This window comes from Balaenoptera acutorostrata, chromosome 15, assembly GCF_949987535.1.
Source record: "Balaenoptera acutorostrata chromosome 15, mBalAcu1.1, whole genome shotgun sequence".
In the NCBI taxonomy this organism is placed as follows: Eukaryota; Metazoa; Chordata; class Mammalia; order Artiodactyla; family Balaenopteridae; genus Balaenoptera; species Balaenoptera acutorostrata.
The window spans coordinates 22,655,237-22,681,841 of NC_080078.1; the positions used below are offsets into that span (position 1 = coordinate 22,655,237).

The window sequence follows — 26,605 nt, forward strand, 5'->3', positions numbered from 1 at the left end:
AGAATGCTAAAGCCCCTGCCCCCACTCCTAGACATTCTTATTCCTTTGGTCTAGGGTGTGGCCTGAGCATTAGTATTTTTCTTAAAGCTCCCAGGTGATTCTAAGGTGCAGCCAGGATTGAGAACTGCTGAGATATGCAAAGCATGGCCAGGTCACAAAAAAATCAGTTCTCTTCTTGGATCATTGATGGCGGGCACAGGATGCATCATTCACCTTTCTTATTTTAAAATTGAAGTGTATTTTGTGTACTATTCATGTAACCCACAGAATTTAGCCAGTACATTGGGACGGAGCAAAAGAGCAATTAAATTAGTTTTGGGTACCTTGAATTTAAACAAAGCAGATCATTTCCTAGAATGCAAACAAAAACTTTCATGGGAAATATTTGTTTGGTGTCTAAGCTTGCTTTAGGAATAAGACGTATTTGACCTGTTGTACCTAATATGATATCTCAAGTACAATTTTTTTTGATGAGCCTGAGCTTGGCAAAGGTTTATAATTACCTGAGTCAAAGAGTTTGACTTTTTTCTAACACGTTAACAAAAGGAGGACTGCCCTGGGATGGGATCGGGGCTCACTCATTTATTAGTCAGCATGAAGGCTGCTAAGGTGAATAACGGCCCTGCTTTGTTTCTGGGCAGGCCAAGGACAGCCTTCTGTTTTGCTGCAAGTCTATAAGCTGCTTCCCCCACCCTCACTCTTTGTCTGGAGACAGCCTCACTCACTTACTCACTCACTAGAAGGACTGATTCATCACAAGGACGGCCTAATGCGCTCCATCCGACCCACCTCCCATATTTGAAAAAGAATATTCAAAACACATACCCATGGATCCGGTTGCCCTCTTCATCTGTGACTGGGATAAGGGGCAACATTCATTCAATACATACTGAAAACTGATAATTAGGCACTGTGCCAGATTGTAGTAAACACAGAAGGAGCATACAAATATTTTAAAATATATACTTGATTTATTATATTATGTTAGTTTCGAGTGTACAGCATAGTGACTCAAAATTATTTTAGATTGTATGCCATTTAAAGTTATTATAAGGGGACTTCCCTGGTGGCACAGTGGTTAAGAATCCGCCTGCCAATGCAGGGGAGACAGGTTCGAGCCCTGGTCCGGGAAGATCCCACATGCCGCGGAGCAACTAAGCCTGTGCGCCACAACTACTGAGCCTGCGCTCTAGAGCCTGCGAGCCACAACTACTGAGCCCGTGTGCCACAATTACTGAAGCCCGCATGCCTTGAGCCCATGCTCCGCAACAAGAGGCCACCGCAATGAGAAGCCCACGCACCACAACGAAGAGTAACACCCGCTCGCCACAACTAGAGAAAACCTGCGCGCAGCAACAAAGACTCAGTGCAGCCAAAAATAAATAAATAAGTAAAATATAAAAACTTTTTTTTAATTAAAAAAAAAAGTTATTATAGGAATAAACCTACCTAAGGAGACAAAAGACCTGTATGCAGAAACCTATAAGACACTGATGAAAGAAATTAAAGCTGATAGAAACAGATGGAGAGATATACCATGTTCTTGGATTGGAAGAATCAACATTGTAAAAATGACTATACTACCCAAAGCAATCTACAGATTCAATGCAATCCCTATCAAACTACCAACGGCATTTTTCACAGAACTGGAATAAAAAATTTCACAATTTGTATGGAAACACAAAAGACCCCGAATAGCCAAAGCAATCTTGAGAAAGAAAAACGGAGCTGGAGGAATCAGGCTCCCTGACTTCAGACTATACTACAAAGCTACAGTAATCAAGACAGTATGGTACTGGCACAAAAACAGAAATATAGATCAATGGAATAGGAGAGAAAGCCCAGAGGTAAACCCACGCACATATGGTCACTTTATGTTTGATAAAGGAGGCAAGAGTATACAATGGAGAAAAGACAGCCTCTTCAATAAGTGGTGCTGGGAAAACTGGACAGCTACATGTTAAAGAATGAAATTAGAACACCTCCTAACACCATACACAAAAATAAACTCAAAACAGATTAAAGACCTAAATGTAAGGCCAGACACTATAAAACTCTTAGAGGAAAACCTAGGCAGAACACTCTATGACATAAATCACAGCAAGATCCTTTTTGACCCACCTCCTAGAGAAATGGAAATAAAAACAAAAATAAACAAATGGGACCTAATGAAACTTAAAATCTTTTGCACAGCAAAGGAAACCATAAACAAGAGGAAAAGACAACCCTCAGAATGGGAGAAAATATTTGCAAATGAAGCAACTGACAAAGGATTAATCTCCAAAATATACAGGCAACTCATGCAGCTCAGTATCAAAAAAACAAACAACCCAATCCAAAAATGGGCAGAAGACCTAAGTAGACATTTCTCCAAAGAAGATATACAGATTGCCAACAAACACATGAAAGGATGCTCAACATCACTAATCATTAGAGAAATGCAAATCGAAACTACAATGAGGTATCACCTCACACCGGTCAGAGTGGCCATCATCAAAAAGTCTACAAACAATAAATGCTGGAGAGGGTGTGGAGAAAAGGGAACCCTCTTGCACTGTTGGTGGGAATGTAAATTGATACAACCACTGTGGAAAACAGTATGAAGGTTCCTTAAAAAACTAAAAATAGAATTACCATATGACCCAGCAATCCCATTACTGGGCATATACCCTGAGAAAACCATAATGCAAAAAGAGTCATGCACCACAATGTTCATTACAGCACTATTTACAATAGACAGGACATGGAAGCAGCCTAAGTGTCCATTGACAGATGAATGGATAAAGAAGATATGGCAAATATATACAATGGAATATTACTCGGCACGAAAAAGAAATGAAATTGAGTTATTTGTAGTGAAGTGGATGGACCTAGAGTCTATCATACAGAGTGAAGTAAGTCAGAAAGAGAAAAACACACACCATATGCTAACACATATATATGGAATCTAAAAAAAAAAAAAAAGATTCTGAAGAACCTAGGGGCAGGACAGGAATAAAGATGCAGACGTAGAGAATGGACTTGAGGACATGGGGAGGGGGAAGGGTAAGCTGGGACGAAGTGAGAGGGTGGCATTGACATATATACACTACCAAATGTAAAATAGATAGCTAGTGGGAAGCAGCCGCATAGCACAGGGAGATCAGCTCGGTGCTTTGTGACCACCTAGAGGTGTGGGATAGGGAGGGTGGGAGGGAGACACAAGAAGGAGGGGATATGGGGATATATGTATACCTATAGCTGATTCACTGTGTTGTACAGCAGAAACTAACACAACATTGTAAAGCAATCATACTCCAATAAAGATGTTAAAAAAAATAAAATGATGCCAATCTAAAAAAATAAAGTTATAATAAAATAGTGACTATATTCCCTATGTTATACAATATATCCTTGTAGCTTATTTACTTTATTCATAGTCGTTTATACCTCATAATCACCTGCCCCTATATTGCTCCTCTCCCTCCCCTCTCCCCACTGGTAACCACTACTTTGTTCTCTATGTCTGTGAGTCTGTTTGTTTTGTTATATTCATTAATTTGTTTTGTTTTTTAGATTCCACCTATCAGTGATAACATACCAGTACTTGTCTTTCTCTGTTGGACTTATTTCCCTAAGCATAATAGCCTCCAGATTCATCCACGTTGCTGCGTGGCAGTATTTCATTCGTTTTTATGACTAAGTAATATTCCATTGTATATATGTATACCATATCTTCTTAATCCCATCGTCTCTTGATGGGCACTTGGGTTGTTTCCATATCTTGGCTATTGTAAGTAATGCTGCCATGAACCTTGGGGGTGCATGTAGCTTTTTGAATTACTGTTTTTGTTTTTTCCGGATATATATCCAGGAGTGTAATTGCTGGATCAATTTTTAGTCTTTTGAGGAACCTCCATACTGTTTTCCATAGTGGCTGTACCAATTTACATTCCCACCAGTGTATTTGAGGGTTCCCTTTTCTCCACATCCTCTCCAACATTTGTTATTTGTGGTCTGTTTTATGATAACTGTTCTGACAGGTGTGACGTGATACCTCACGGTGGTTTTGATTTGCATTTCTCTAATAATTAGCGATGTTGAGCATCTTTTCAGTGCCTGTTAGCCATCTGTATGTCTACTTGGGAAAAATGTCTTTTCAAGTCTTCTGCCCATTTCTTGGTTGGATTGTTTGTTTTTTTAATAGAGAGTTGTATGTACTGTTTATATATATTGGATATTAACCCCTTATCAGTCATATCATTTGCAAATATTTTCACTCATTCAGTAGGTTGTCTTTTTGTTTTGTCCATAGTTTCCTTTGCTATGCAAAAGCTTTTAAGTTTCATAAGGTCCCATTTGTTTAGTTTTGCTTTTGTTTCCTTTGCATTAGGAGATGAATCCAAAAAAATATTGCTATGATTTATGTCAAAGAGTGTTCTGCCTATGTTTCCTTCTAGGACTTTTATGGTTTCCAGTCTTATATTTAGTATTTAATCCATTTTTGAGCTTAGAAAATATTCTAATGTCATTCTTTACATGTAGCTGTCCAATTTTCCCAGCAGCACTTATTGAAGAGGTTGTCTTTTCCCCATTGTATATTCTTGTCGCCTATGTTGTAGATTAATGGACCGTAAGTGAGTGTGTTTATTTCTGGACTCTCTATTCTGTTCCATTGATCTTTGTATCTTTTTTTTGTATCAACACCATAATGTAGCCTTGATTACTGTAGCCTTGTAATATAGTCTGAAGTCAAGGACTGTGATACGTTCAGCTTTGTTCTTTTTTCTCAAGATTGCTCTGGCTATTCAGGGTCTTTTGTGGTTCTATGTATGTTTTAGGATTATTTGTTCTAGTTCTGTTTTTGGTATTTTGATAGGTTTTTGCATTAAATCTATAGATCCCTTTGGGTAATATGGACATTTTAACAATATTAATTCTTCCAATCCAAGAACGTGGGATATCTTTCCATTTATTTGTGTCATCTTCAGTTTCCTTCATCAGTGTTTTATAGTTTTCAGAGTACAGGTCTTTCACCTCCTTGGTTAAGTTTATTCCTAGGTATTTTATTCTTTTTGACATGATTTTAATGAGATTATTTTCCTGCTTCCTCTTTCATTATTAATGTATAGAAAAACAACACCTTTCTATATATTAATCTTGTATCCTGCAACATTATTGAATTCATTTATCAGTTATTTATTGGTTAAATTTAATTTATCAGTTAAAATTATTATTTTTCTTGGAGACTTTAGGGTTTTCTATATATAGTATCATGTCGTCTGGAAATAGTGACAGTTTTCCTTCTTCCCTTCCAATCTGGGTGCCTTTTATTTCTTTTCCTTGTCCAATTGCTGTGGCTAGGACTTCCAATACTATGCTAAATAGAAGTGGCCAGAGTGAGCATCCTTATCTTGTTCCTGATTTTAGAGGAAAAGCTTTCAGCTTTTCACCGTTGAGTATGATGTTAGCTGTGGGTTTGTCATAAATGACCTTAGTTATGTTGAGATATGTTCCCTCTATACCAATTTGGATGAGCGTTTTAAATCATGAATAAATATTGAATTTTGACAAATGCTTTTTCTGCATCTATTGAGATGATCATGTGATTTTCATCTTTCCTTTGGTTAATGTGGTGTATCACATTGATTGACTTGTGGACATTGAACCATCCTTGCATCCTTGGAATAAATCCCACTTGATCATGGTGTATGATCCTTTTTACATATTGTTGAATTCAGTTTGTTAATATTTTGTTGAGGATTTTTGCATCTATATTTATCAGCATTATTGGCCTGTAAATTTCTTTTTTTGCAGTGTCTTTGTCTGGTTTTGGTATCAGGGTAATGGTGGCCTCATGGAGTGAATTTGGGAGTGTTCCATCCTCTTCAGTTTTTTGGAATAGTTTGAGAAGGATAGGTATTAGCCATTCTTTATATGTTTGGTAGAATTCCCCTATGAAGCCATCCAGTCCTGGACTTTAGTTTGCTGGGAGTTTTTTAATTGATTGCCAATTTGATTTCACTACTAGTGATTAGTCTGTTCAGATTGTCTATTTATTCCTGATTCAGTCTTGAATGATTGTATGTTTCTAGGAATTTATCCATTTCTTCTAGGTTGCCCTGTTTGTTGGCATATAATTATTCATAATATTATTTTATGATGGTTTGTATTTCTGTGATATCTGTTGTTATTTCTCCTCTTTTATTACTTATTTCATTTATTTTTGTCCTCTTCTTTTGTGATGAGCCTAACTAAAGGCTTATCATTTTTGTTTATCTTTTCAAAAAAAACCAGCTCTTCATTTCATTGGTCTTTTCTATTTTCTTATCTCTATTTTATTTATTTTTCTCTAATCTCTATTATTTCCTTCCTTCTGCTGACTTTAGGCTTTGACTGTTCTTCTTTTTCTAACTCCTTTAGTTGGCAGATTAGGTTGTTTATTTGAGATTTTTCTTGTTTCTTGAGGTAGGCCTGTATCACTATAAACTTCCCTCTTAGAGCTGCTTTTGCTTTGTCCCGTAGGTTTTGGAAAGCTGTGTTTTTATTTTCATTTGTCTCAAGGTGTTTTCTGACTTCTTTAATTTCTTCATTGACCCATTGGTTTTTAATAATATGTTGCTTAGTCTCCACGTGTTTGTGTTTTTACCATTTTTCTTCCTGTAGTTGCTTTCTAGTTTCATACTGTTGTGATTAGAAAGAATGCTTGATATAATTTCTAGCCTCTTAAATTTGTTGAGACTTGTTTTGTGGCCTACCATGTGATCTATTCTGGAGAACATTCCATGTGCACTTGAAAAGAATATGTATTCTGTTGTTTTTGGATGGAATTTCCTGTAGATATCTGTTAAGTTCAATTGGCCTAATGTGTCATTTAAGACCACTGTTTCTTTATTGATTTTCTGTCTGGGTGATCTGTCTAATGATGTAAGTAGGGTGTTATTAAAGTCCCTTACTAATATTGTATTATTGTCAGTTTCTCCCCTGTGTCTGTTAATATTTGCTTTATATATTTGTGTGCTCCTATATTAGGTGTATATATGTTAACAAATGTTATATCTTCTTATGTGGATCCCTTTATCATTATATAATGCTCTTCTTTGTCTTTTGTTATAGACTTTGTTTTAAAGTCTATTTTGTCTGATATGAGTATTGCTACCCCCACTTTCTTTTCATTTTTATTTGTGTGAAATATCTTTTTCATCCCCTCACTTTCAGTCTGTGTGTCTTTAGCTCTAAAGTGAGTCTCTTATAAGCAGCAGTCTTGTTTTTTTATCCAGTCAGCCATTCTGTGTCTTTTGATTGGAACATTTAGTCCATTGACATTTAAAGTGATTATTGATAGGTATGTACTTAATTGCCATTTTGTTACTTCTTTTCTGGTTGTTTTTGTAGTTCTCAGTTCTTTTCTTCTTTTAGTCTCTTGTGGTTTGATCATTTTCTTTTTTTTCTTTTTTTTTTTAAATTTATTTATTTATTTATTTATTTTTGGCTGTGTTGGGTCTTCGTTTCTGTGCTAGGGCTTTCTCTAGTTGCGGCAAGTGGGGGCCACTCTTCACCGCGGCGCACAGGCCTCTCACTATCGCGGCCTCTCCTGTTGCAGAGCACAGGCTCCAGATGCGCAGGCTCAGCAATTGTGGTTCACGGGCCCAGTTGCTCCGCGGCGTGTGGGATCTTCCCAGACCAGGGCTCGAACCCGTGTCCCCTGCATTGGCAGGCAGATTCTCAACCGCTGCGCCACCAGGGAAGCCCCTGATCATTTTCTTTAGTCTTATGCTATGTTCCTTTCTATTTCTTGTGTATCTATTGTAGATTTTTGATTTGTGGTTTCCATGGGGGTCATATATGTTGACCTATAATTGTATCTACTTGTCTTAAACTGATAGTCATTTAAGCTTGAACACATTCTAAATGAGCTATATTTTTCTACTCCCCTCCCCCATGTTTTGTGTTTTTGATGTCATACTTTACATCTTCATGTTTATCCCTTAACTGTTTGTTGTAGTTATAATTGATTAAACAATTTTTGTCTTTTAATCTTCATACTAGCTTATTTAAGTGGTTGATCCACAGCCTCTTCTATATATTTGCCTTCACTAGTGGGATTTTCCCTTTCCTATAAATTCTTACTTCTTGTTATAGCCTTTTCTTTTCCACTTAAAGAAGACATTTTAACACTTCTTTTAATTTTGGCTAGTATTGATGAACTCTTAGGTTTTGCTTGTCTGAGAAGTTCTTTATCTCTCCTTCAATTCTGAATGATAATCTTGCTGGTAGAGCATCCTAGGTTGTAGGGTTTTTCCTTTAAGCACTTTAAATATATAATTTCACTGCCTTCTGGCTTGCAAAGTTTCAGCAGAAAAATCAGCTGATAGCTTTATGGGGGTTCCCTTGTATGTGACTCTGTTTTTCTCTTGCTGCCTTTAGAATCCTCTCTTTAATTTTTGCCATTTTAATTATATGTCTTGGCACGGGTCTCTTTGGGTTCACCTTGTTTGGGACTCTCTGTGATTCCTGGACCTGGATATCTGTTTCCTTCTTCAGGTTCAAGAAGTTTTCAGCCATGATTTCATCCAATACATTTCGCCCCTTTTCTCTCTCTCTCTTCTCCTTCTGGGACCCCTATAATTCAAATGTTGGCACATTTAATGTTATTCCAGAGATCTCATACATTGCTTTCTATTTTTCTTCTTATTTGTCTTTCTTTCTGCTCTTCTGATTGGGTGATATCCATTATTCTATCTTCCAGATCACTAATGTGTTCCTCTGTATCATCTAGTCTGGTGTTAATTCCTTCCATTGTGTTTTTCATTTCAGTTATTGTATTCTTAGCTCTGACTGGTTCTTTTTTATATTTTCTAGTTCCTTGTCAAAATTTTCACTGTGCTTATTTATTCTTTTCCCAAGTTCAGTTAGCATTCTTATTACTAATGCTTTGAACTCTTTATCTGGTAAGTTATTTATTCCTGTTTCATTAGTTGTTTTTTAGGGTTTTTTCCTTGTTCTTTTGTTTCAAACATATTCCTCTGTCTTCTCATTTGTTTAACTGTCTCTGTGTCTATGAAATTACATGAAACAGTTACCTATCCCAGTCTCGAAGGAGTGTTCTTGTGTGGGAGTGTCCCTATGCAGTCTGTGTGTGCCCAGTGGCTTTGGTGGAAGAGCTGAATCTTGAAGTGAGTATGGGTCACATCTTTCCCCAGGGTCTGCTGGCAGCTATCACCTTGGTGGGAAGAAGGCTGGAGATGGAGGGGCTAGAGCCAGAGCCAGGTGTGAGATGAGCCTTCTCCTATGCTCAGTGGTCATCACCACCCATCAGGGGCAGGGCAGGTCCCATGGTGCTGGAGCAGAAGCCCTGTGGGTTGGGTCCAAGCTAGTTCCATTCTCTGTAAATGTGTGTTCTCCCCCTCCCATCAATGGCACCTTTATCCCAGAGGGGAGCAGTTCTGGAGCAAGGGAGGACAGAGCAGGCACCCTGTATGGGCTAGGTGTGTGCTGGGATGGTCCCAGCACACCAGTCGGAACTCCAGACAGCTCCTGATCCACTGCCTCCATGAGCTCCAGCAATGGATACCCTCATCCCATTAAGATGCAGTGCCAGGGCTGGACCAGCTCTGTCCACCCCCACCCCCACCCCCACAAGTGCACACTCTCCTCAACAATGGAAGCCTTCACCCTAGTGGGGAGCTACACCAGAGCTAGAGGAGCTGGAGCAGGCACTTGGCGCAGGCCAGGCACATACTGGGGCAGTGGTGGGAAGCTGGTCAGTGCCCCAGGCAATTTCAATCTGCTTCCTTCCTCTTGTTCCCGGGAGTAGACAAGCTTGTGTGCACTCTTTATGAGTGGAGTCTCAGTTTGTCCTAAAAATCCCACTGGTTTTCAAATCAGCTAAAGGAATTTATCTTCCTGGTGCCAGACCCCAAGGGTGCCCAATATGTGTTTGAACTCCTCACTCCCAGGGAGGATCTCCAAGCCTGTGATATCCCCTCCTCTTCTGTGTCTCCTCCTAGGGGCACAGGTCCCAACCTGATTGCTTCTCCTCCCTTCCTGCCCAACTCCATGCCGATCTCTGTTTATAGCCTTGGTTGTAGAAGAGTCTTTCTGCCAGTCTACAGTTGGTTTTCAGTGAGATTTGCTCCACGTGTAGATGTATTTTTGATATGTTCATGGAGGGAAGTGAGCTCAGTGTCATACTACTCCACTATCTTGTTCTCCCCAGAAGCTTACAGCTTTGAGGGAGAGACAGACAATTAAAAGTAGACCAAAAAAAAAATCACAGATTGCCGTCAATGCTATAAAGAGAATGGATGTTCTAGCCTCTGAGATGAAAGAAAATGCTCCACAGAGAGGTGGCTTTTTTTTTTTAAATATATATATATATATATATTTTATAAATTTATTTATTTATTTTTGGCTGTGTTGGGTCTTCGTTTCTGTGTGAGGGCTTTCTCCAGTTGTGGCAAGCGGGGGTCACTCTTCATCGCGGTGCGCGGGCCTCTCACTGTCGCGGCCTATCCCGTTGCGGAGCACAGGCTCCAGACGCGCAGGCTCAGTAGTTGTGGCTCACAGGCCTAGCCGCTGCGCGGCATGTGGGATCTTCCCGGACCAGGGCACGAACCCGTGTTCCCTGCATTGGCAGGCAGATTCCTAACCACTGCGCCACCAGGGAAGCCCGAGAGGTGGCTTTTAAAATGAGCCTGAAGTCTGGTCAGGAGCCATCTAGATGCCATTTACAGCCTAGGTGAAGAGCTCATGGTAGCGAAGCACTTGGGATCATCAAGGAATTGAAGGAAGGTTCTTGTGACTGAAGACCAGGGAGCAAGGCAAAGATGAGGTGGATAAGGTTGGTGGGCCACCCAGACCATGGTAAGAAGCTTGGGCTTTTTTTTTAATTAAGATTTTATTTTTTCAGAACAGTTGTAAGTTCATAGCAAAATTGAGTTGAAGATACAGAGATTTACCATATACCCCCTATTCCCATACATGCCTAGCCTCCCTCATTATCAACATCCCCCACCAGAGTGGTATATTTGTTACAACTGATGAACCTACATGGACACATCATTATATCCAAAGTCCATAGTTTGCATTAGTATTCATTCTTGGTGTTACACATTCTACAAGTTTGGACAAATATGCAATGACATGTATCCATCATTATGGTATCATACAACATATCTTCTGCCTAAAAATCCTCTGTAAGACCTTGGATTTTTTTTTTTCTTTGCCAAATATGAGAAGTAGCCACTGCAGGGCTCTAAGTGTCAGGCAGAATGTCTTAATAATAGTCTTATCTCTGTTTGTTGTCCTAAACAGGTAAAATGATAGAAGATTACTGGGGGGTATCAAGAAAGATTCTCGGAGATCTGAAATTCTTGGAGAGTCTTAAGACATATGACAAAGACAACATCCCACCAATGATCATGAAGCAGATCCGGGAAAGGTTTATTGATCACCCAGATTTCCAGCCGGCTGTCATTAAAAATGTGTCATCTGCGTGTGAGGGTCTGTGCAAGTGGGTGAGGGCCATGGAGGTGTATGATCGTGTGGCCAAAGTGGTAGCTCCTAAACGGGAGCGGCTGAAGGAGGCTGAGGGGAAGCTGGATACACAGATGCAAAAACTGAACCAGAAGCGAGCAGAGCTGAAGCTGGTGGAAGGCCGCCTCCAGGCCCTGAACGATGACTTTGAAAAGATGAATACCAAGAAAAAGATGTTGGAGGAAAACATTGAAATCTGTTCCCAAAAGTTGATCAGAGCAGAAAAACTGATCAGTGGTCTTGGGGGAGAGAAGGACAGATGGACAGAAGCTGCCCGGCAGCTGGGTGTCCGCTATACTAATCTGACAGGGGATGTGTTGTTGTCCTCTGGGACCGTGGCTTACCTGGGGGCCTTTACCGTGGATTATCGGGCTGAGTGCCAAAAGTGGTGGTTGGCCCAATGTAAGGACAAGGTCATCCCTGGCTCCAGTGACTTTAGTCTTAGCAACACATTAGGAGACCCTGTAGAAATTCGTGCCTGGCAGATTGCTGGGCTGCCCACTGACTCCTTCTCCATTGACAATGGCATCATTGTATCCAATTCCAGGCGCTGGGCCTTAATGATTGACCCTCAGGGGCAGGCCAATAAGTGGATCAAGAATATGGAGAAAGCAAATAGGCTGTCAGTCATCAAGTTCTCGGATACCAACTATGTGAGGACGCTGGAACGTGCTCTGCAGTTTGGTACCCCGGTCTTACTAGAAAATGTTGGGGAAGAGCTGGATGCCTTTATTGAACCCATCTTGCTCAAGTCCACATTCAGACAGCAAGGGGTTGAGTACATGAGGCTTGGTGAAAACATCATTGAATATTCCAGGGATTTTAAGTTATACCTCACAACCCGTTTGAGGAACCCACATTATCTCCCTGAAGTTGCCGTGAAAGTCTGTCTCCTCAACTTTATGATCACCCCCTTGGGCCTCCAAGATCAACTCCTTGGCATCGTGGCCGCCAAGGAGAAGCCAGAACTGGAAGAGAAAAAGAACAAGTTGATTGTGGAAAGTGCCAAGAACAAGAAGCAGCTAAAGGAAATTGAAGATAAGATCTTGGAGGTCCTTTCCCTTTCTGAGGGCAACATCCTTGAGGACGAGACTGCCATCAAAATTTTGTCCTCCTCCAAACTGCTTTCTGAAGAAATCTCTGAGAAACAGGAAATTGCTTCAATGACAGAAATGCAGATCGATGAGACTCGGATGGGCTACAAGCCAGTGGCTGTCCACTCTGCCACCATCTTCTTTTGTATCTCTGACCTGGTCCACATCGAACCCATGTACCAGTACTCCCTGACATGGTTCATAAACCTCTACGTGCACTCCCTGGCCCATAGCAGGAGGAGCGAGGAACTAGAGCTACGAATTGAGTACATCACTGAACATTTCACTCTAAGCATCTACAACAATGTCTGCCGCTCTCTGTTTGAAAAGGACAAGCTGCTTTTCTCCCTCCTCTTGACGATAGGCATCATGAAAGAGAAAAAGCAAATTAACGAGGAAATTTGGTACTTTCTTCTAACTGGAGGCGTTGCCCTGGACAACCCCTTCCCCAACCCAGTTTCCGAATGGCTGTCTGAGAAGGCGTGGGCAGAAGTGGTTCGTGCATCTGCGTTGCCAAAACTGAAAGGCCTCATGGAACATTTGGAACAAAATGCTAATGAATGGAAGCTCATCTATGACTCAGCCTGGCCCCATGAGGAGATGTTCCCTGGATCTTGGAAATTTCTTCAAGGTTTGGAGAGGATGGTGATCCTCCGATGTCTGCGGCCTGACAAAATGATTCCAGCCATTCGGAAGTTCATTGCTGAACACATGGGAAACGTATACACTGAAGCCCCTACGTTTGATCTCCAGGGGTCCTACAATGATTCCAGCTGCTGCACACCATTGATATTCGTGTTGTCTCCGGGTGCAGACCCAATGGCAGGTAAGGGCAGAATGTTGTGTGAGGAATATTAAAAGCCCAGAATGCATGGATGGATGACAATAGCATGTCCCTTACAGCAGGAATCTCAAATTCAAATGGCTTTGAGGGTCAAGCAGTTAACAGACTAAGGCAGGGCTGGGGCAACATAAGACTTCTTTTCCTGCCTAAAGCAGGCAGCTACTCAGCTCTTGTGCATTGTGCCATCTGATAATGTGATCTCAGGATGACCAGATCATCTGCTATTTCAAGAGGAACCAGAAAGGTAGAAATCACCCATTTTTAAATCTTGATATCTCATTCAGATTTTTTCTTAAAAACTTTATGAGGGTTAAGCCAGGGCTAGATTTAGCCAAGTGACTGCTAGTTTATCACCTTTGTCTTAGACCATTTTCTCAGACTGTTGCTTCTCTCAGCTACGCTTCTTTCTTTTCTTTCAATTTTTAAATATTTTGAGTAATTAATGCTGCATGTAGTAAAAAAATAAAATCAAATCAAACAATGCAAAAAGTATAGGACTATGGCTCCATTTTGTCCCCTCAAGGGACATTTGGGGAAACATTTTTGTTGTCAAAACTAGGGGGTGCTACTGGCATCTAGGAGATAGAAGCAAGGGATACTGCTAACTATCCTGCAATGCCCAGGACAGTCCCCCAAAACGAAAGATTATCCAGCCCAAAATGTAAATAGTACTGGGGTTGAGAAACCCTGGCATAAAGTGAAAGGTACATCTTCCTCCTAACCCTCTTAGAGGGAACCACTACTAACAGTTTGTGTATCTTTCCAGAAAGTGTTTGTGCATATAAAAGGGTGTGAGTTGTTGACAGAAATAGATTCATTTTCTTTTCTGTTGGGGAATCTTAAAGCTTTAGTTTTCTCTGTTGCTGAATGAAGAAAGAATACCAGAAATGCAAATGACATAGTTGGCAGTTCTGTGAAAGCTGAGGAATTTGACACGTATCCTGACCCGGTTAGAAAGCCAGCACTTCTCCTCAAAGGCAATCAGAGGAAGGCGCTGAAATGAACTGGTACCCTTTCCAGGTTCCTACACCCAAATTATTGTTATTGTCAAAGCTCAATTCATGACCCCTTTCTAGCATCTTTTCTCCTTCCCCTATGTCCTTTCTGTGGCAGGCTTATACAAGAGAAATGAGGGGAAACCAGGAAAAGTAGAGAAGAGAAATGGGGACAAGGTCAGAATATGGTCTGTAAAATGATGATGCTGTGTTGGGAGAGGACAGGCCTGTAAAATCCAACGGTGTATGTGGCTCGTTCCTGTCCCTCTGTGCTAGAGGCTTGATTAGATTCAGCTGGGATAACTTCCCAGGAAACTGCAGGTACTGTGTCCCTCAGAGAGTGCCATATTAGGAGGTACATACTGTCTGGTCATCTTTTTTCATTAAGATTGATCAGTGGGTTCAGGCATGTCAGTGTGATTCAGCTCGCTACTCCTCCACCGCCTCCTTTATAAAGGTTCCCATCAGCCTTTCACCTAATATGGTGGTTCTCAATCTTGGCTGCACATTGAAATCACCTAGGGAGCTTTAAGAAAATCTCCATGGAAAGACAAATACCATATGGTATCACTTACATGTGGAATCTAAAACATGGCACAAATGAACCTATCTATGAAACAGAGACAGACTCACAGACATGGGGAACAGACTGGTGGCTGCCAAGGGGGTGGGGGGTGGGAGAGGGATGAGTTGGGAGTTCGGGGTTAGTAGATGCAAACTATTTTATGTAGAATGGACAAACAATAAGGTCCTATTGTATAGTGCAGGGGACTATATTCAGTATCCTGGGATAGGCCATAATGGAAAAGAATATAAAAAAGAATGTATATATGTGTATAACTGAGTCACTTTGCTGTACAGCAGAAATTAGCACAACATTGTAAATTAACTATATACTTCAGTAAAAAAATAAATTAAAAGCAGTCAGTGAGAAAAACAAGATTATCTCTAAAGAACAGCAGTTAGACTGACAACAAATGTCTCAATAGCAACAGTGCAATTTGTGGAATAATACCATCATTGTGCTAAAACAAAATATGCAAACATAAAATCTATCTTTCAAGAATGAGAGTGAAATAAAGAGAACGTCTCAATTAAAAATTGAAAGAAAGAAAAAAAAAAAAAGAAAATCTCCATGTGCAGGCCTCACCCTCAACCAATTAAATTTAAATCTTTGTAGGTGAGACCCAGGCACTGTGGTTTTTTTTGTTTTTGTTTTGTTTATTTATTTATTTATGGCTCTGTTGGGTCTTCGTTTCTGTGCGAGGGCTTTCTCCAGTTGCGGCAAGCGGGGGCCACTCTTCATCGCGGTGCGCGGGCCTCTCACTATCGCGGCCTCTCTTGTCGCAGAGTACCGGCTCCAGACGCGCAGGCTCAGTAATTGTGGCTCACGGGCCTAGTTGCTCCGTGGCATGTGGGATCTTCCCAGACCGGGGCTCGAACCCGTGTCCTCTGCATTGGCAGGCAGATTCTCAACCACTGCGCCACCAGGGAACCCCCTAGGCACTGTGTTTTATAAAGCTTTTCAGGTAATTTCAGTGTGCAGCCAATGGGAACCACTGATCTAATGGTTTTATCGGCCTTAGAAAATCATTACCCAGATCCATTATTTCATTAGGGGCTGCAAAATGATGATATTTTAATTCTATCATTCCTTTCACATTTATTAGCTGGAACTCTTCTATAAAGAAGAATTTTTCTTTATCAACTCTTTGGTTTACTCTAAATATAGTTCAAAAAGGACAGGCAGAAAAGATGCTTGGTTCATACTCTTTATTTACCAGCTTTCAGAATAATGAATTGGTGCCCTAGTAACCTCGAAAGTTACTTAGGCAGTAAGATGGGGTTTTTTGGTACGATTATTAATGTATTGGTTTTAACATATTGGATGTTTCAAATATAGTGGTATTTTACTCCACTGCTGTCATTATTCTTTTTGATGCTCAGATTATTCAGTCTTTGGCCTGTGGGAGCACCTCTGTGTCAATATCCTTTTCACATACCCCAGTGGTTTTTGATAACTTCCTTGCTGTGTAGAACTACCATATATATTTCAGGCTTATCTTGAACAAACGTTTCTCCAAGGAACTCCAATTCCTTTAGCAGGTGATGGTATTTGGAGACCTGGGGTTCCCATCACTACTGAATGCATCATTGATTGCAGACCTTACTTTCCACTAATTCTCTTTTTGGCTGTATCTAACCTGCTTTTTTTTTTTTTTTTTTTTTTTTCTAACCTGCTTTTTTAATCAGTGCTTTGAGTTTTTATCTTCAATGACAGTGCTTTCCATTTCTAGAAGTTTTGTTTTGTTCCAAATCCATGTATTTTTTTTTTCCATAGAACTCTGAATTTTAGGCTACTGACTCAAGAAGCAATGTGGAAGCTTATCACTGGCCTGGAGCTTGGGTGGAAAAAGTAAACAATTCTTCAGTGAGAATTAAAATTAAAATGAAATTTTAATTTTAAAATTAAAATTAAATTGTGAAATTAAAACTCCAAGCCTATGCTACATGCAGATGAGGTGTGTAGATTTACAGTACCCTATGGTATGGGATTCTCAAGCTGAGAAATTTCCCATAAAATTGATCCAGAATGGCAAGACGCTGGGGACACCAGTGTCTGCATATGCAAAATTGTTCTGTTAGGGCACTCCTAAAACCCAAGATATATCAGACTCCCACAAAATAACACAAACTTGCTGATTGTGAACTCAACAATAAAAAAATTATAAACTACATGAGGAAATACATCACTATAAGGCATAATCAGCACATAGAACAATCAAAAGAATTAACCCCCAGTATGGGCAGAATTGTGTCCCTCCCAAATCTGTATGTTAAAACCTAATTCCCAGTACCTCAGAATGTGACTGTATTTGGAGATAAGGTCCTTAAAGAGTTAGTTGTGAGGTCATTAGGGTAGGTGCTAATCCAATATGACTGGTGTCCTTATAAGATAAGATTAGAACACAGACACACTGACAGGAAGAAGACCATGTGAGGACACAGTGAAAATATGACATGAGAAAATGGCCACAAACAAGCCAGGGAGAGAAGCCGCAGAGGAAACCAACCCTGCCAGCACATTGATTTTGGATTTCTAGCCTCCAGAACTGAGAGAAAATAAATTTCTGTTGTTTAAGCCACCCAATCTTTGGTTGTTTGCTATGGCAGCCCTAGCAGACTAATATTGTCTCTAAAAAAGATCATAAAAGAAACGCATCTAAAAATCATTAAAGAAAGAACACAAAGCAGATTTCTGGCCTTCTTACATGAGAGTGCAGCCGTTTGAGGATCCTAACTTTATAAAAAAGTCTCAGTTCTAGCGTCCCACCGCTTGTAAGTGCAAAGCTATATTCCCTGTGGACAAACTCCAACCACTAGACTGGTTAAATAAAGTATGGTATTTTCCAAAGGTGAAATACTATGTAACCATGAAAAAGAATATGGCCTTTATATATGTACTGATATGGAAAAGATCTAAGTGAAAAAAGCAAATATAGTGTTCTATAATTCATGTAAGTATAATAGTGTATACACATTTACTTAAATGCGTGAAATATCTCTGGAAGGACTCACAAAAAGGTGTAACATCGGCTGCCTCTGAGGAAAAGAGATGTGAAAGAGATCTATTTGAAATTTCACTGTCCAAATACCTGTTTTCCTAGTAAAATAAATTTACAAAAACCCAGTTCCTAAATGAACTTATTTGCAAAACAGAAATAGAGTCACAGATGTAGAAAGCAAACTTATGGTTACCAGAGAGTAAGGGGGGGAGAGATAAATTGAGAGATTGGGATTGACATATACACACTACTATATATAAAATAGATAACTAATAAGGACCTACTGTATAGCACAGGGAACTCTTACTCAATACTCTGTAATGGCCTATATGGGAAATAATCTAAAAAAGAGTGGGTATATGTATACGTATAACTGATTCAGTTTGCTGTACACCTGAATCTAACACAACATTGTAAATCAACTATACTCCAATAAAAATTTTAAAAAAAAGAAAAACCCAGTTCCTAGTTCTTTGGTTATGTGCTAACCTTTCTAGTTTGGAGTTCCCTCTTCATTTTTGGCACCTGGGAATTTCTCTTCCTTTCAAACTCTTTTTTTTTTTTTTTTTTCATGAAGAATGTCTATCTATTTAGAGCAAAAGAAGAATCAGTAGTATCTTCGTTCACCATCTTACCAGAAGTCTAAAGCTTCCTCAGAAAGATGCTAATTTCATAATTAACAAAAGCCAGTGGCTTTCTTTCTGAGTCCAGAATTTTAATGTGACCCCTTCTTCTGTGTTGTTATTATTAATACGGTCTTAAATAGCCTGTTCTCTTTCAAAAGCCTTTTTTCTTCCTGATCTCAGGCCTGCTGAAATTTGCTGATGATCTTGGCATGGGAGGTGCCAAAACACAGACCATCTCCCTTGGCCAAGGCCAAGGCCCTATTGCTGCCAAAATGATTAACAGTGCCATCAAAGATGGGACCTGGGTGGTCTTACAGAACTGTCATCTGGCCACGAGCTGGATGCCTGCGCTGGAGAAGATCTGTGAGGAGGTGATTGTTCCTGAGAGCACCAATATGGGATTCAGGTGAGATGCTGCCCCACCACTGCGTCTCTGGGCCCCAACCTCGAGTTCCAGACGTCATGCTGATGGCTGGGAATGCAAAGATGAACAAGACACAGTTCTACCCTTAAAGAAGCTCTCAGTCTAGTAGAAGGCAGACCATAGATGAATAATGTTGATACCATGCAATACCTGCTGTACTTGTTTGAATAAGAATGGAAAAGGGAAGGAAAATTTGGGGAAGACATGGAGTACCGAAAGATGAATAGGAGTTTTCCAGGAAGGACGTTCCAGGCAGAAAGGGCAGCATTTGTAAAAGCAAAGGAAAGACCAAGAAGTTATTCTATGATTCCTGGGTATACACTGTGAGAAATTGTTTTTGGGAGGTGATAGGAGATGTGCCTGGGAAGGTAGATTAAATGCCAGCAAATCGGAGTTTTAAAAATTATTTGCCTAAAAACAAAAAAAATCCACCTGTAGTCTAGGCACTTGATCTATCCCATACTTGTTTAGATCCATGGAATTTTAATCAATATTGGAAACAGCTATTTATTTTCTGTGAACTTTAAAGCCCAGCAAGACTGGGCCTAAGTTTTTGCATTTAGAGAATGATGAGATGAGACAGACTTCAAAGCCCCTTTTAACTCAAATGTTCAGTGATTCTTTCATTCTGGGCCAGGGGTCAGCAAACTATGGCCAAATCCAGTCTGCTGCCTGTGTTTGTACAGCTTGCGATCTGAGAATAACTTTTACATTTTTTATGGTTGAAAAAAACTGAAAGAAGTATAATATTTCATGACACGTGAAAATTATATGAAATTCAAATTTCAGTGTCTATAAATAAAGTTTTATTGAAATACAGCCATGCTCACTCATATACTGTCTACGACTGCTTTTATGCTTCAAGTAGTTGTGACAGAGACCATATGGCATGCAAAGTCTAAAACATTTACTCTTTGATCCTTCATAGGAAAAGTTTGCCAACTCCTGCTCTAGGCAACAAAGTTTGCCGGTTATTTTTATTTTAGTCATGTCTGCCTGAAAATAGAAAAGTGTTTGGTGTTTATTTACAAAGCCAGAATAGGCCGTAGTTGATTGTATTCATGTAAGGCTCATATAAGATTCATGTAAGAGTTTAAGAGGAAATCCATTAATTTCAAGAATTCTATTTGATTTTGGATGCTGAGTTGACTCATTGACCATCAATGACATACTCAATGAAGAAAAAATTATTCATGTTGACATTTAAGGTCTTCTGTAATATGATATTAACCCAAGTCACAAACTCAAGTGCCTATACAACGAGGAATGTAACGTAAATGAGTGAAGAGGACTGGGCACAAGAAATTTTCCACTTTCCACAGTACAATAGCTATCATCATGGACAGTCAGCCTCAGTGTTGAATACCGGTAGAGAGTAGTGGGGACTGTGGTGAACTAGAGGCACATGCCCTGTAGAGAAGAGCAGTTACTGCCTACTACCAGCTGTTGCCAAGCAGGAATACAGGCCTCTTGTATCCAGATTTTATGACGATTTTAAAGGAAAGATGGGAATCTAGAACTTTAACAGAAAGCCCTAGATTTTTAAAAGTTGGCAACTACTTCAAAAATATGTTGCAGCATTGTGTTGGTTTGCATGGTGAGAGTTAAACATCACCCATCTGCAGACTGAAGTCAGGCCACAGGCCCCCAGGTTATGGCCTCTTCCCTCCCCTCTGAGCCCTGTGCCTGGACCACAGCAGGCTGCCCACTATAGGCCTTACCACACCCCCAACTTTTCCTCCTCCTTGCAGTTGCTCAGCCTGTGTCCTGTGTCTTTAATGACCTTCCATCCCCAAATCCTCCTGTTGGAAACCTCTCTAATGTCTAGCAAAAAAGAAAAACAAACCCACAAAAATGAAACAAAACAGGATGCCACAGTGTGTATGTAACCTGAGCTTGAGTAAGAAAAACAAATGAATAAAGTCCTGGAAGACAATATGCCAAAATGTTAACCTGTAGATAGTAAAATCATGTATTTTTTTCCTTTCTAAATACTTTTACCTATGTTCCCATTTCTTATGGGCATAGATATACTTTTATTATTTAAGAAAAGAAATCTTCCATATTCTCAAGACCCATTTCTAATGCCATTGGCCTCTATGACAGGGGTCAGCAAACTTTTCCTGTAAGGGCCCAGATAGTAAATATTTTAGGTTTTGCAGGACATGTTGTCAGTTGCAACTATTCAGCTCTGCTGTTGTGGCATGAAAGCATCCATAAATAATTTGTAAATGAAGAGGTGTGGCCATGTTCCAATAATATTTTATTTACAAAAACAGGCTTAGGCTAGATTTGGCTCCCTGGCAGTAGTTTGCAGACTTCTGCTCTCTCCACCCTGTGGAAATCTCTTCTTCCCATGGACCCCCACGGCCCAGTATTTCCCTCCCTCCCTGCGGTCTTGATTTTATAACTCCTTGGCATTCTGTTTGCTTGTCTTTTCTCCCCTCCCCAGCTCCCATTTCCCCTCCTAGCAGCAAGGCTGTGAGTATCTAGAAGCAAGAAACAATGCTTTGCTCATTTCGGCCACTCCTGGAGTGCCGGGTGTAGTATTTGACCATAATAGATGCTCAGAAAGTCCAGCAGGGCAGGAACATGGTGTAGTGATTAGGACAGGGCCTTTGGAGTCAGGGAGCCCTGAGTTCATCTCGGTTCTGCTGCTTCTAAGTGGTGTGTCCTTGAACACCCCACTTGACTTCTCCATGCCTCTGTTTCCTCACTGGTAAAGGGGATAATAAATCATAGGGTGGCTGTTGAGGATTAAAGTAAATGAAGGGACATAAATTAAATTCTTAGCATGGGGTTCAGCATCTAGTGATGCTTAATAAATGGTAGTTATTATTTTTTGTTACTGTTTTTCAATATAATGTATTGCATTGCTGTAAATAATTGGGTCTGTTGTTCTTCCAGACTCTGGTTAACCAGCTATCCATCAGAGAAGTTTCCAGTCAGCATCCTCCAGAATGGGATTAAAATGACCAATGAACCCCCCAAAGGGCTCCGGGCCAACCTTTTGCGCTCTTACCTCAGTGACCCCATCTCAGACCCCGTGTTCTTCCAAAGCTGTACAAAAGCAGTGATGTGGCAAAAGCTGTTGTTTGGCCTTTGCTTCTTCCATGCCGTCGTTCAAGAGAGGAGAAATTTTGGACCCCTAGGTGAGAGATAACAGCATACCTGGATTGCCTGGGGGAAAGATCACAGACAGATACAGGGGTGCGTTCAAGTTTGTACTCAGGGTTGCCAGTAAAATAGGGTATAAGTATGTTCCATGCAATATTTGGGACATATTTATACTAAATATGGTTTGTTGTTTATCTGAAATTAAATTTCACTGAGTGTCTCTGTAATTTTATTTAACAAGTCTGGCAGTCCTATAACCAGGTCAATATCAATGTCAGGGAAAGAGAGGTGATGCTCCAGAATCAGAGGTCCCCTAATTACTGAAGTAATATGATAATGAGAAGATTGGAGGCCCTTCCCTTTGGTGTATTTGCCTAGCTTGGGTATCATGGCCACTCTCCAGGGAATCAGTCACCAGGTAATTTATAACATTTTAGGTTGCTCTCTTTACCTGTGCGTAACAATGAAAGAAATACAGCTGGGACATCTGTTTGTGCTTCTCCTTGAAAAAAATAAACATAACTTTCTTTATTAATGTAACTTATCCATGGCCTAACTTAAGTGACTCAATATTCTTGTTAGAGCAGATCATCTGCTAAATACAGATCCCATATCACCATGGTTTTTTTTTTTTTTTTTAAAGTTTTACTTGATTTTATTTATTTATTTATTTATTTATTTATTTTTGGCTGTGTTGGGTCTTCGGTTCGTGCGAGGGCTTTCTCCAGTTGCGGCAAGCGGGGGCCACTCTTCATCGCGGTGCGGGGACCGCTCTTCATCGCGGTGCGCGGGCCTTTCTCTATCGCGGCCCCTCCCGTCGTGGGGCACAGGCTCCAGACGCGCAGGCTCAGCAATTGTGGCTCACGGGCCCAGCTGCTCCGTGGCATGTGGGATCTTCCCAGACCAGGGCTCGAACCCGCGTCCCCCGCATTAGCAGGCAGATTCTCAACCACTGCGCCACCAGGGAAGCCCCTCACCATGGTTTTAAGGTTGGATGATTTTTCTCTCACCCATGGGCTGCGTCTGATTCTTTTCTTGAAATGACCCACCTTAAGGTATTCTTAGCCGTTCTTTTGGGTTACAAAAGGAGGCAAATCGTCCTGTTGGTGGTTCTCTCACAACATCCTCTTTCCTTCTACCTGCCCCAGTTAGCTCCACAGACCACCTGACCCTTCAACTGAGGGTTTCAGAGCCGAGACAGCCAAAGGGGGACACTCCCTCTACATCTGCATGTCACACACCACATTCTCCCACCACCATTCTCCCACCCGTGCCAGACCTCCAAACATCCATACAACAGTTTGGCTTATAGTCAACTGCCCAGTTGTGTTCTCTTTGCCAGAACCCAAGTTTTTGTTATTTTATTATATTTTTAATTTGAATGTGAATGTTTAGGAGGAAATTAAACATCTCCATTGAGCACAGGTCCTACCATACCCTACTGTCTTACATCCGGCCTGGTTCATGCATTTATGTCACTTGTGCAGCCCCACTGGGCATTTATCATTATAACACTTGAAAATACAAGCAATAGTTTCTTTAAGGCCAGCCGTCTAGTTCTCCCATGAGTGTGAGGAGGGGAATTCTCAAAGCTAACTTAGTTCTATTGCCCAATCACAGAGAGTGCTCCCTAGCTATGCTTTGGTGTTATTTTTGGCGTTCTGTGCATTACCACAGTATTCCAGCCAGGGTGAATAACTCTCATTCCACAAATCCCAGGATGTTAACATCTTCCTTATCAAATGGGGGAGATCCATAAGGAAACTGACTTTAGAATGGATGTTTTCTCAGGCAGAATGTCTCCCACGTTGGCAGTAAATGTCAAAGCTAATTGTTGGCATGGTGCTTGATATTCACAGGGCTGAAAGAGGCTCTTGATCCATAATGATGCTTAGTTCCACCAGCTCAATCTCTGAGTGGAAATTAAGAGCTCTCATCCCTGAAGCATCTAATTTACCTCTGCCTCATGCAGGTTGGAATATTCCTTATGAATTCAACGAATCCGACCTGAGGATTAGTATGCGGCAGATCCAGATGTTTCTGAATGACTACAAGGAGGTGCCGTTGGATGCTCTGACCTACCTGACAGGTATTTATGGAAGGAGGCTTTGGCAACCATAAACCTCCACGATTATGCTCCACCTTCCTGCTCCTCTGCTTCCATCTCCATTTGTTCACTTACTCACTTATGCTTTCAACAGACATGGAGCTCTTAATGATGCTGGTCACCATGCTGGATATTGTAAAACAAACAAACCAACAAAAACAAAAAACACACACAGAAAAATCAAGATCAATCCCTCCCTTTAAGGGGTGCCCAGTCTACAAAGGGAGGGAAATATAACAAAATAAATAACAGTACAGTGATAAGTTCAGTAAGAGAAACATTTATAAGATAGCACAAGGATTAAATTTCAGACATGGGGTGGGGATGATTAGGGAAAACTTCCTGAAAGCGTGAAAGATGGTTTTGAGGGATAAGTAGGAGTTTTACAAGTGGAAGAAGAAAGCGGGGGCAGGCGGTGGGAAAAAGGAAGGAGAGCACTCCCAGCAGAGGTACCCTGAGGTGAAAATGACACTTGCTGTTTTGTATTAAAGCAATTCATCAGCAATCTTTTATCAGTCATCCAATATATACTAGTACATAATATGGAAGAATGTAAATATATAAGACTTGGCCACTGCCCTCAAGAAGCACACCATGTAATCCCAGAGGTAGGAGATAAACTATAGATGGGCTAAATGAATGGATTATCATGGCCAAACGTCAAAATGCAGCTCAATAGAAAAACCTGGGCATCTTCCAGGTCACACACAAGTTCCTCCCTCCACTCTGGATCCTTTCCCCAATCATACGGCAGGCACTTTATCTACATCATTCAGTCTTCACAGCAATCTTATGAGCTTCACTTTAGTGACCCTGTTTTACAACTGACAAGACCGAGGCCTTAGAGCAGTGGTTCTCAACCAAGGGTGATTTTGTCTCCTAGGGGACATCTGACAAACTGAGGAGACATTTTTTGTTGTCACAACTAAATGGATGTGCTACGGGGTAGAGGCCAAGGATGCTGCTAAACATCCTACAATGCACAGGACAGCCCCCGACAACACGGAACTACCCAGTCCAACATGTTAATCATGCCAAGATTGAGAAATCCTGCTTTAGAGTGATTAAATTCATTTGTAAAAGGTGACAAAGACCTTAACTCAGCACAGTGTCTCCTAAAACAAAACCCCAAATGACACACAGCATAAGTTCAGTGGATTTTAATTAGGTGAAAGAACTTTTCCAAAGAAGTGAGCCATATTCCCATTATTCCAGACCACACAGAAGCACATCCCAGGGCTCGCCTTCAGATCACAGAATGAGTGCATAATTGCCCTGGGATGATGTCTTAGTATTGGACTACCTGCAGTTCATAAACCAACCTGCTCCAACTGCGCCAGCTGGCTTGAGGATAGTCGCTTTCCAACTGCACCAGTCAGGATAGACTAGTTAGTCTGAGATAACAAGCAATCCCCAAATCTCAAGGGTGTGAGACATTTCTTGCCCATTCTACATGTCCAGTGTGACTTGGCAAGGGTCTCTGCTCATTGTAATTATCTATCAGGGGCACAGTTGGCAAAGGCTCCACCAACTTTTGATGCCACCATCTCAACATATACTTATGTGGTCACTGCCACAGGGTAGCACTGAAGAGCTCATGCCAGGAGTTAAATGTGCAAGAACTTGTCACCTGGCCCCACCTCAATGCCAGAGGCCCCGGGAGTTATAACCTTCCTATGTGCCTGGAAGGAAAGAAGATCAGATAGAGATGATTATTAGAGCTCTGTACTGACCGCAAGAGACAGACTAACCAGAGAGACAGGTCTTATTTGGAGAGTGGTTATCGAATTAGATGGGCCAAAGTCAAATACATTCTTAATCTGGTACTCCCAACCCTGTGGCAGAGCCAATGGAGAATCTAGAAGAGATATAAGGCACATCCTGGCCCCTTTAGGAACTTGTGCTCTTGCTACAAAGAGGAGACATATAAGTAAAGAAATGCACCTTCCTTCATAAACATAAAACCCAGAGCCTATAAGGGTATCCCCTGAAGTAAAATTTGCTGATGAGAGAGTGGAGGTGGGACCCTGAATCATGACTCTGTACCTAAGGTTTACCTTCACTTGTAGTCCCTCTTTGCTGCTCTCTAGCACTGCCATGCTGACTTCAGGGGGGAACTACTCTCCCTTTAATATTGTAGTTCTAGTGTTGTCATAAACCTCTTTACAGCTGGGACAAACTATAATGTTCAAACTAAACTTTGCTAAAGGCCTGAGAGGTCAACAGAGAGAGATCTAGATGGTCTGGCTTAAGGTCAAACAGTTTTTGTAGGGCTCAAATTACTCAGTAGATATGAGCTTCCCCTTAGTCTCTTA

The 26,605-nt window shown here is 40.8% G+C and overlaps 1 protein-coding gene across 1 annotated transcript in view; it reads left to right on the top strand.

Moving 5' to 3' along the window:
• DNAH3 (dynein axonemal heavy chain 3) overlaps positions 1-26,605 on the top strand; it is a 213,039-nt gene that overhangs the window by 176,543 nt on the left and 9,891 nt on the right. The window contains exons 53-56 of the mRNA XM_028168507.2: positions 11,296-13,437; positions 18,823-19,048; positions 21,974-22,218; positions 24,156-24,272. Coding sequence (XP_028024308.2) covers positions 11,296-13,437; positions 18,823-19,048; positions 21,974-22,218; positions 24,156-24,272 — 2,730 coding nt within the window. The remainder of the gene's footprint in view (positions 1-11,295; positions 13,438-18,822; positions 19,049-21,973; positions 22,219-24,155; positions 24,273-26,605) is intronic.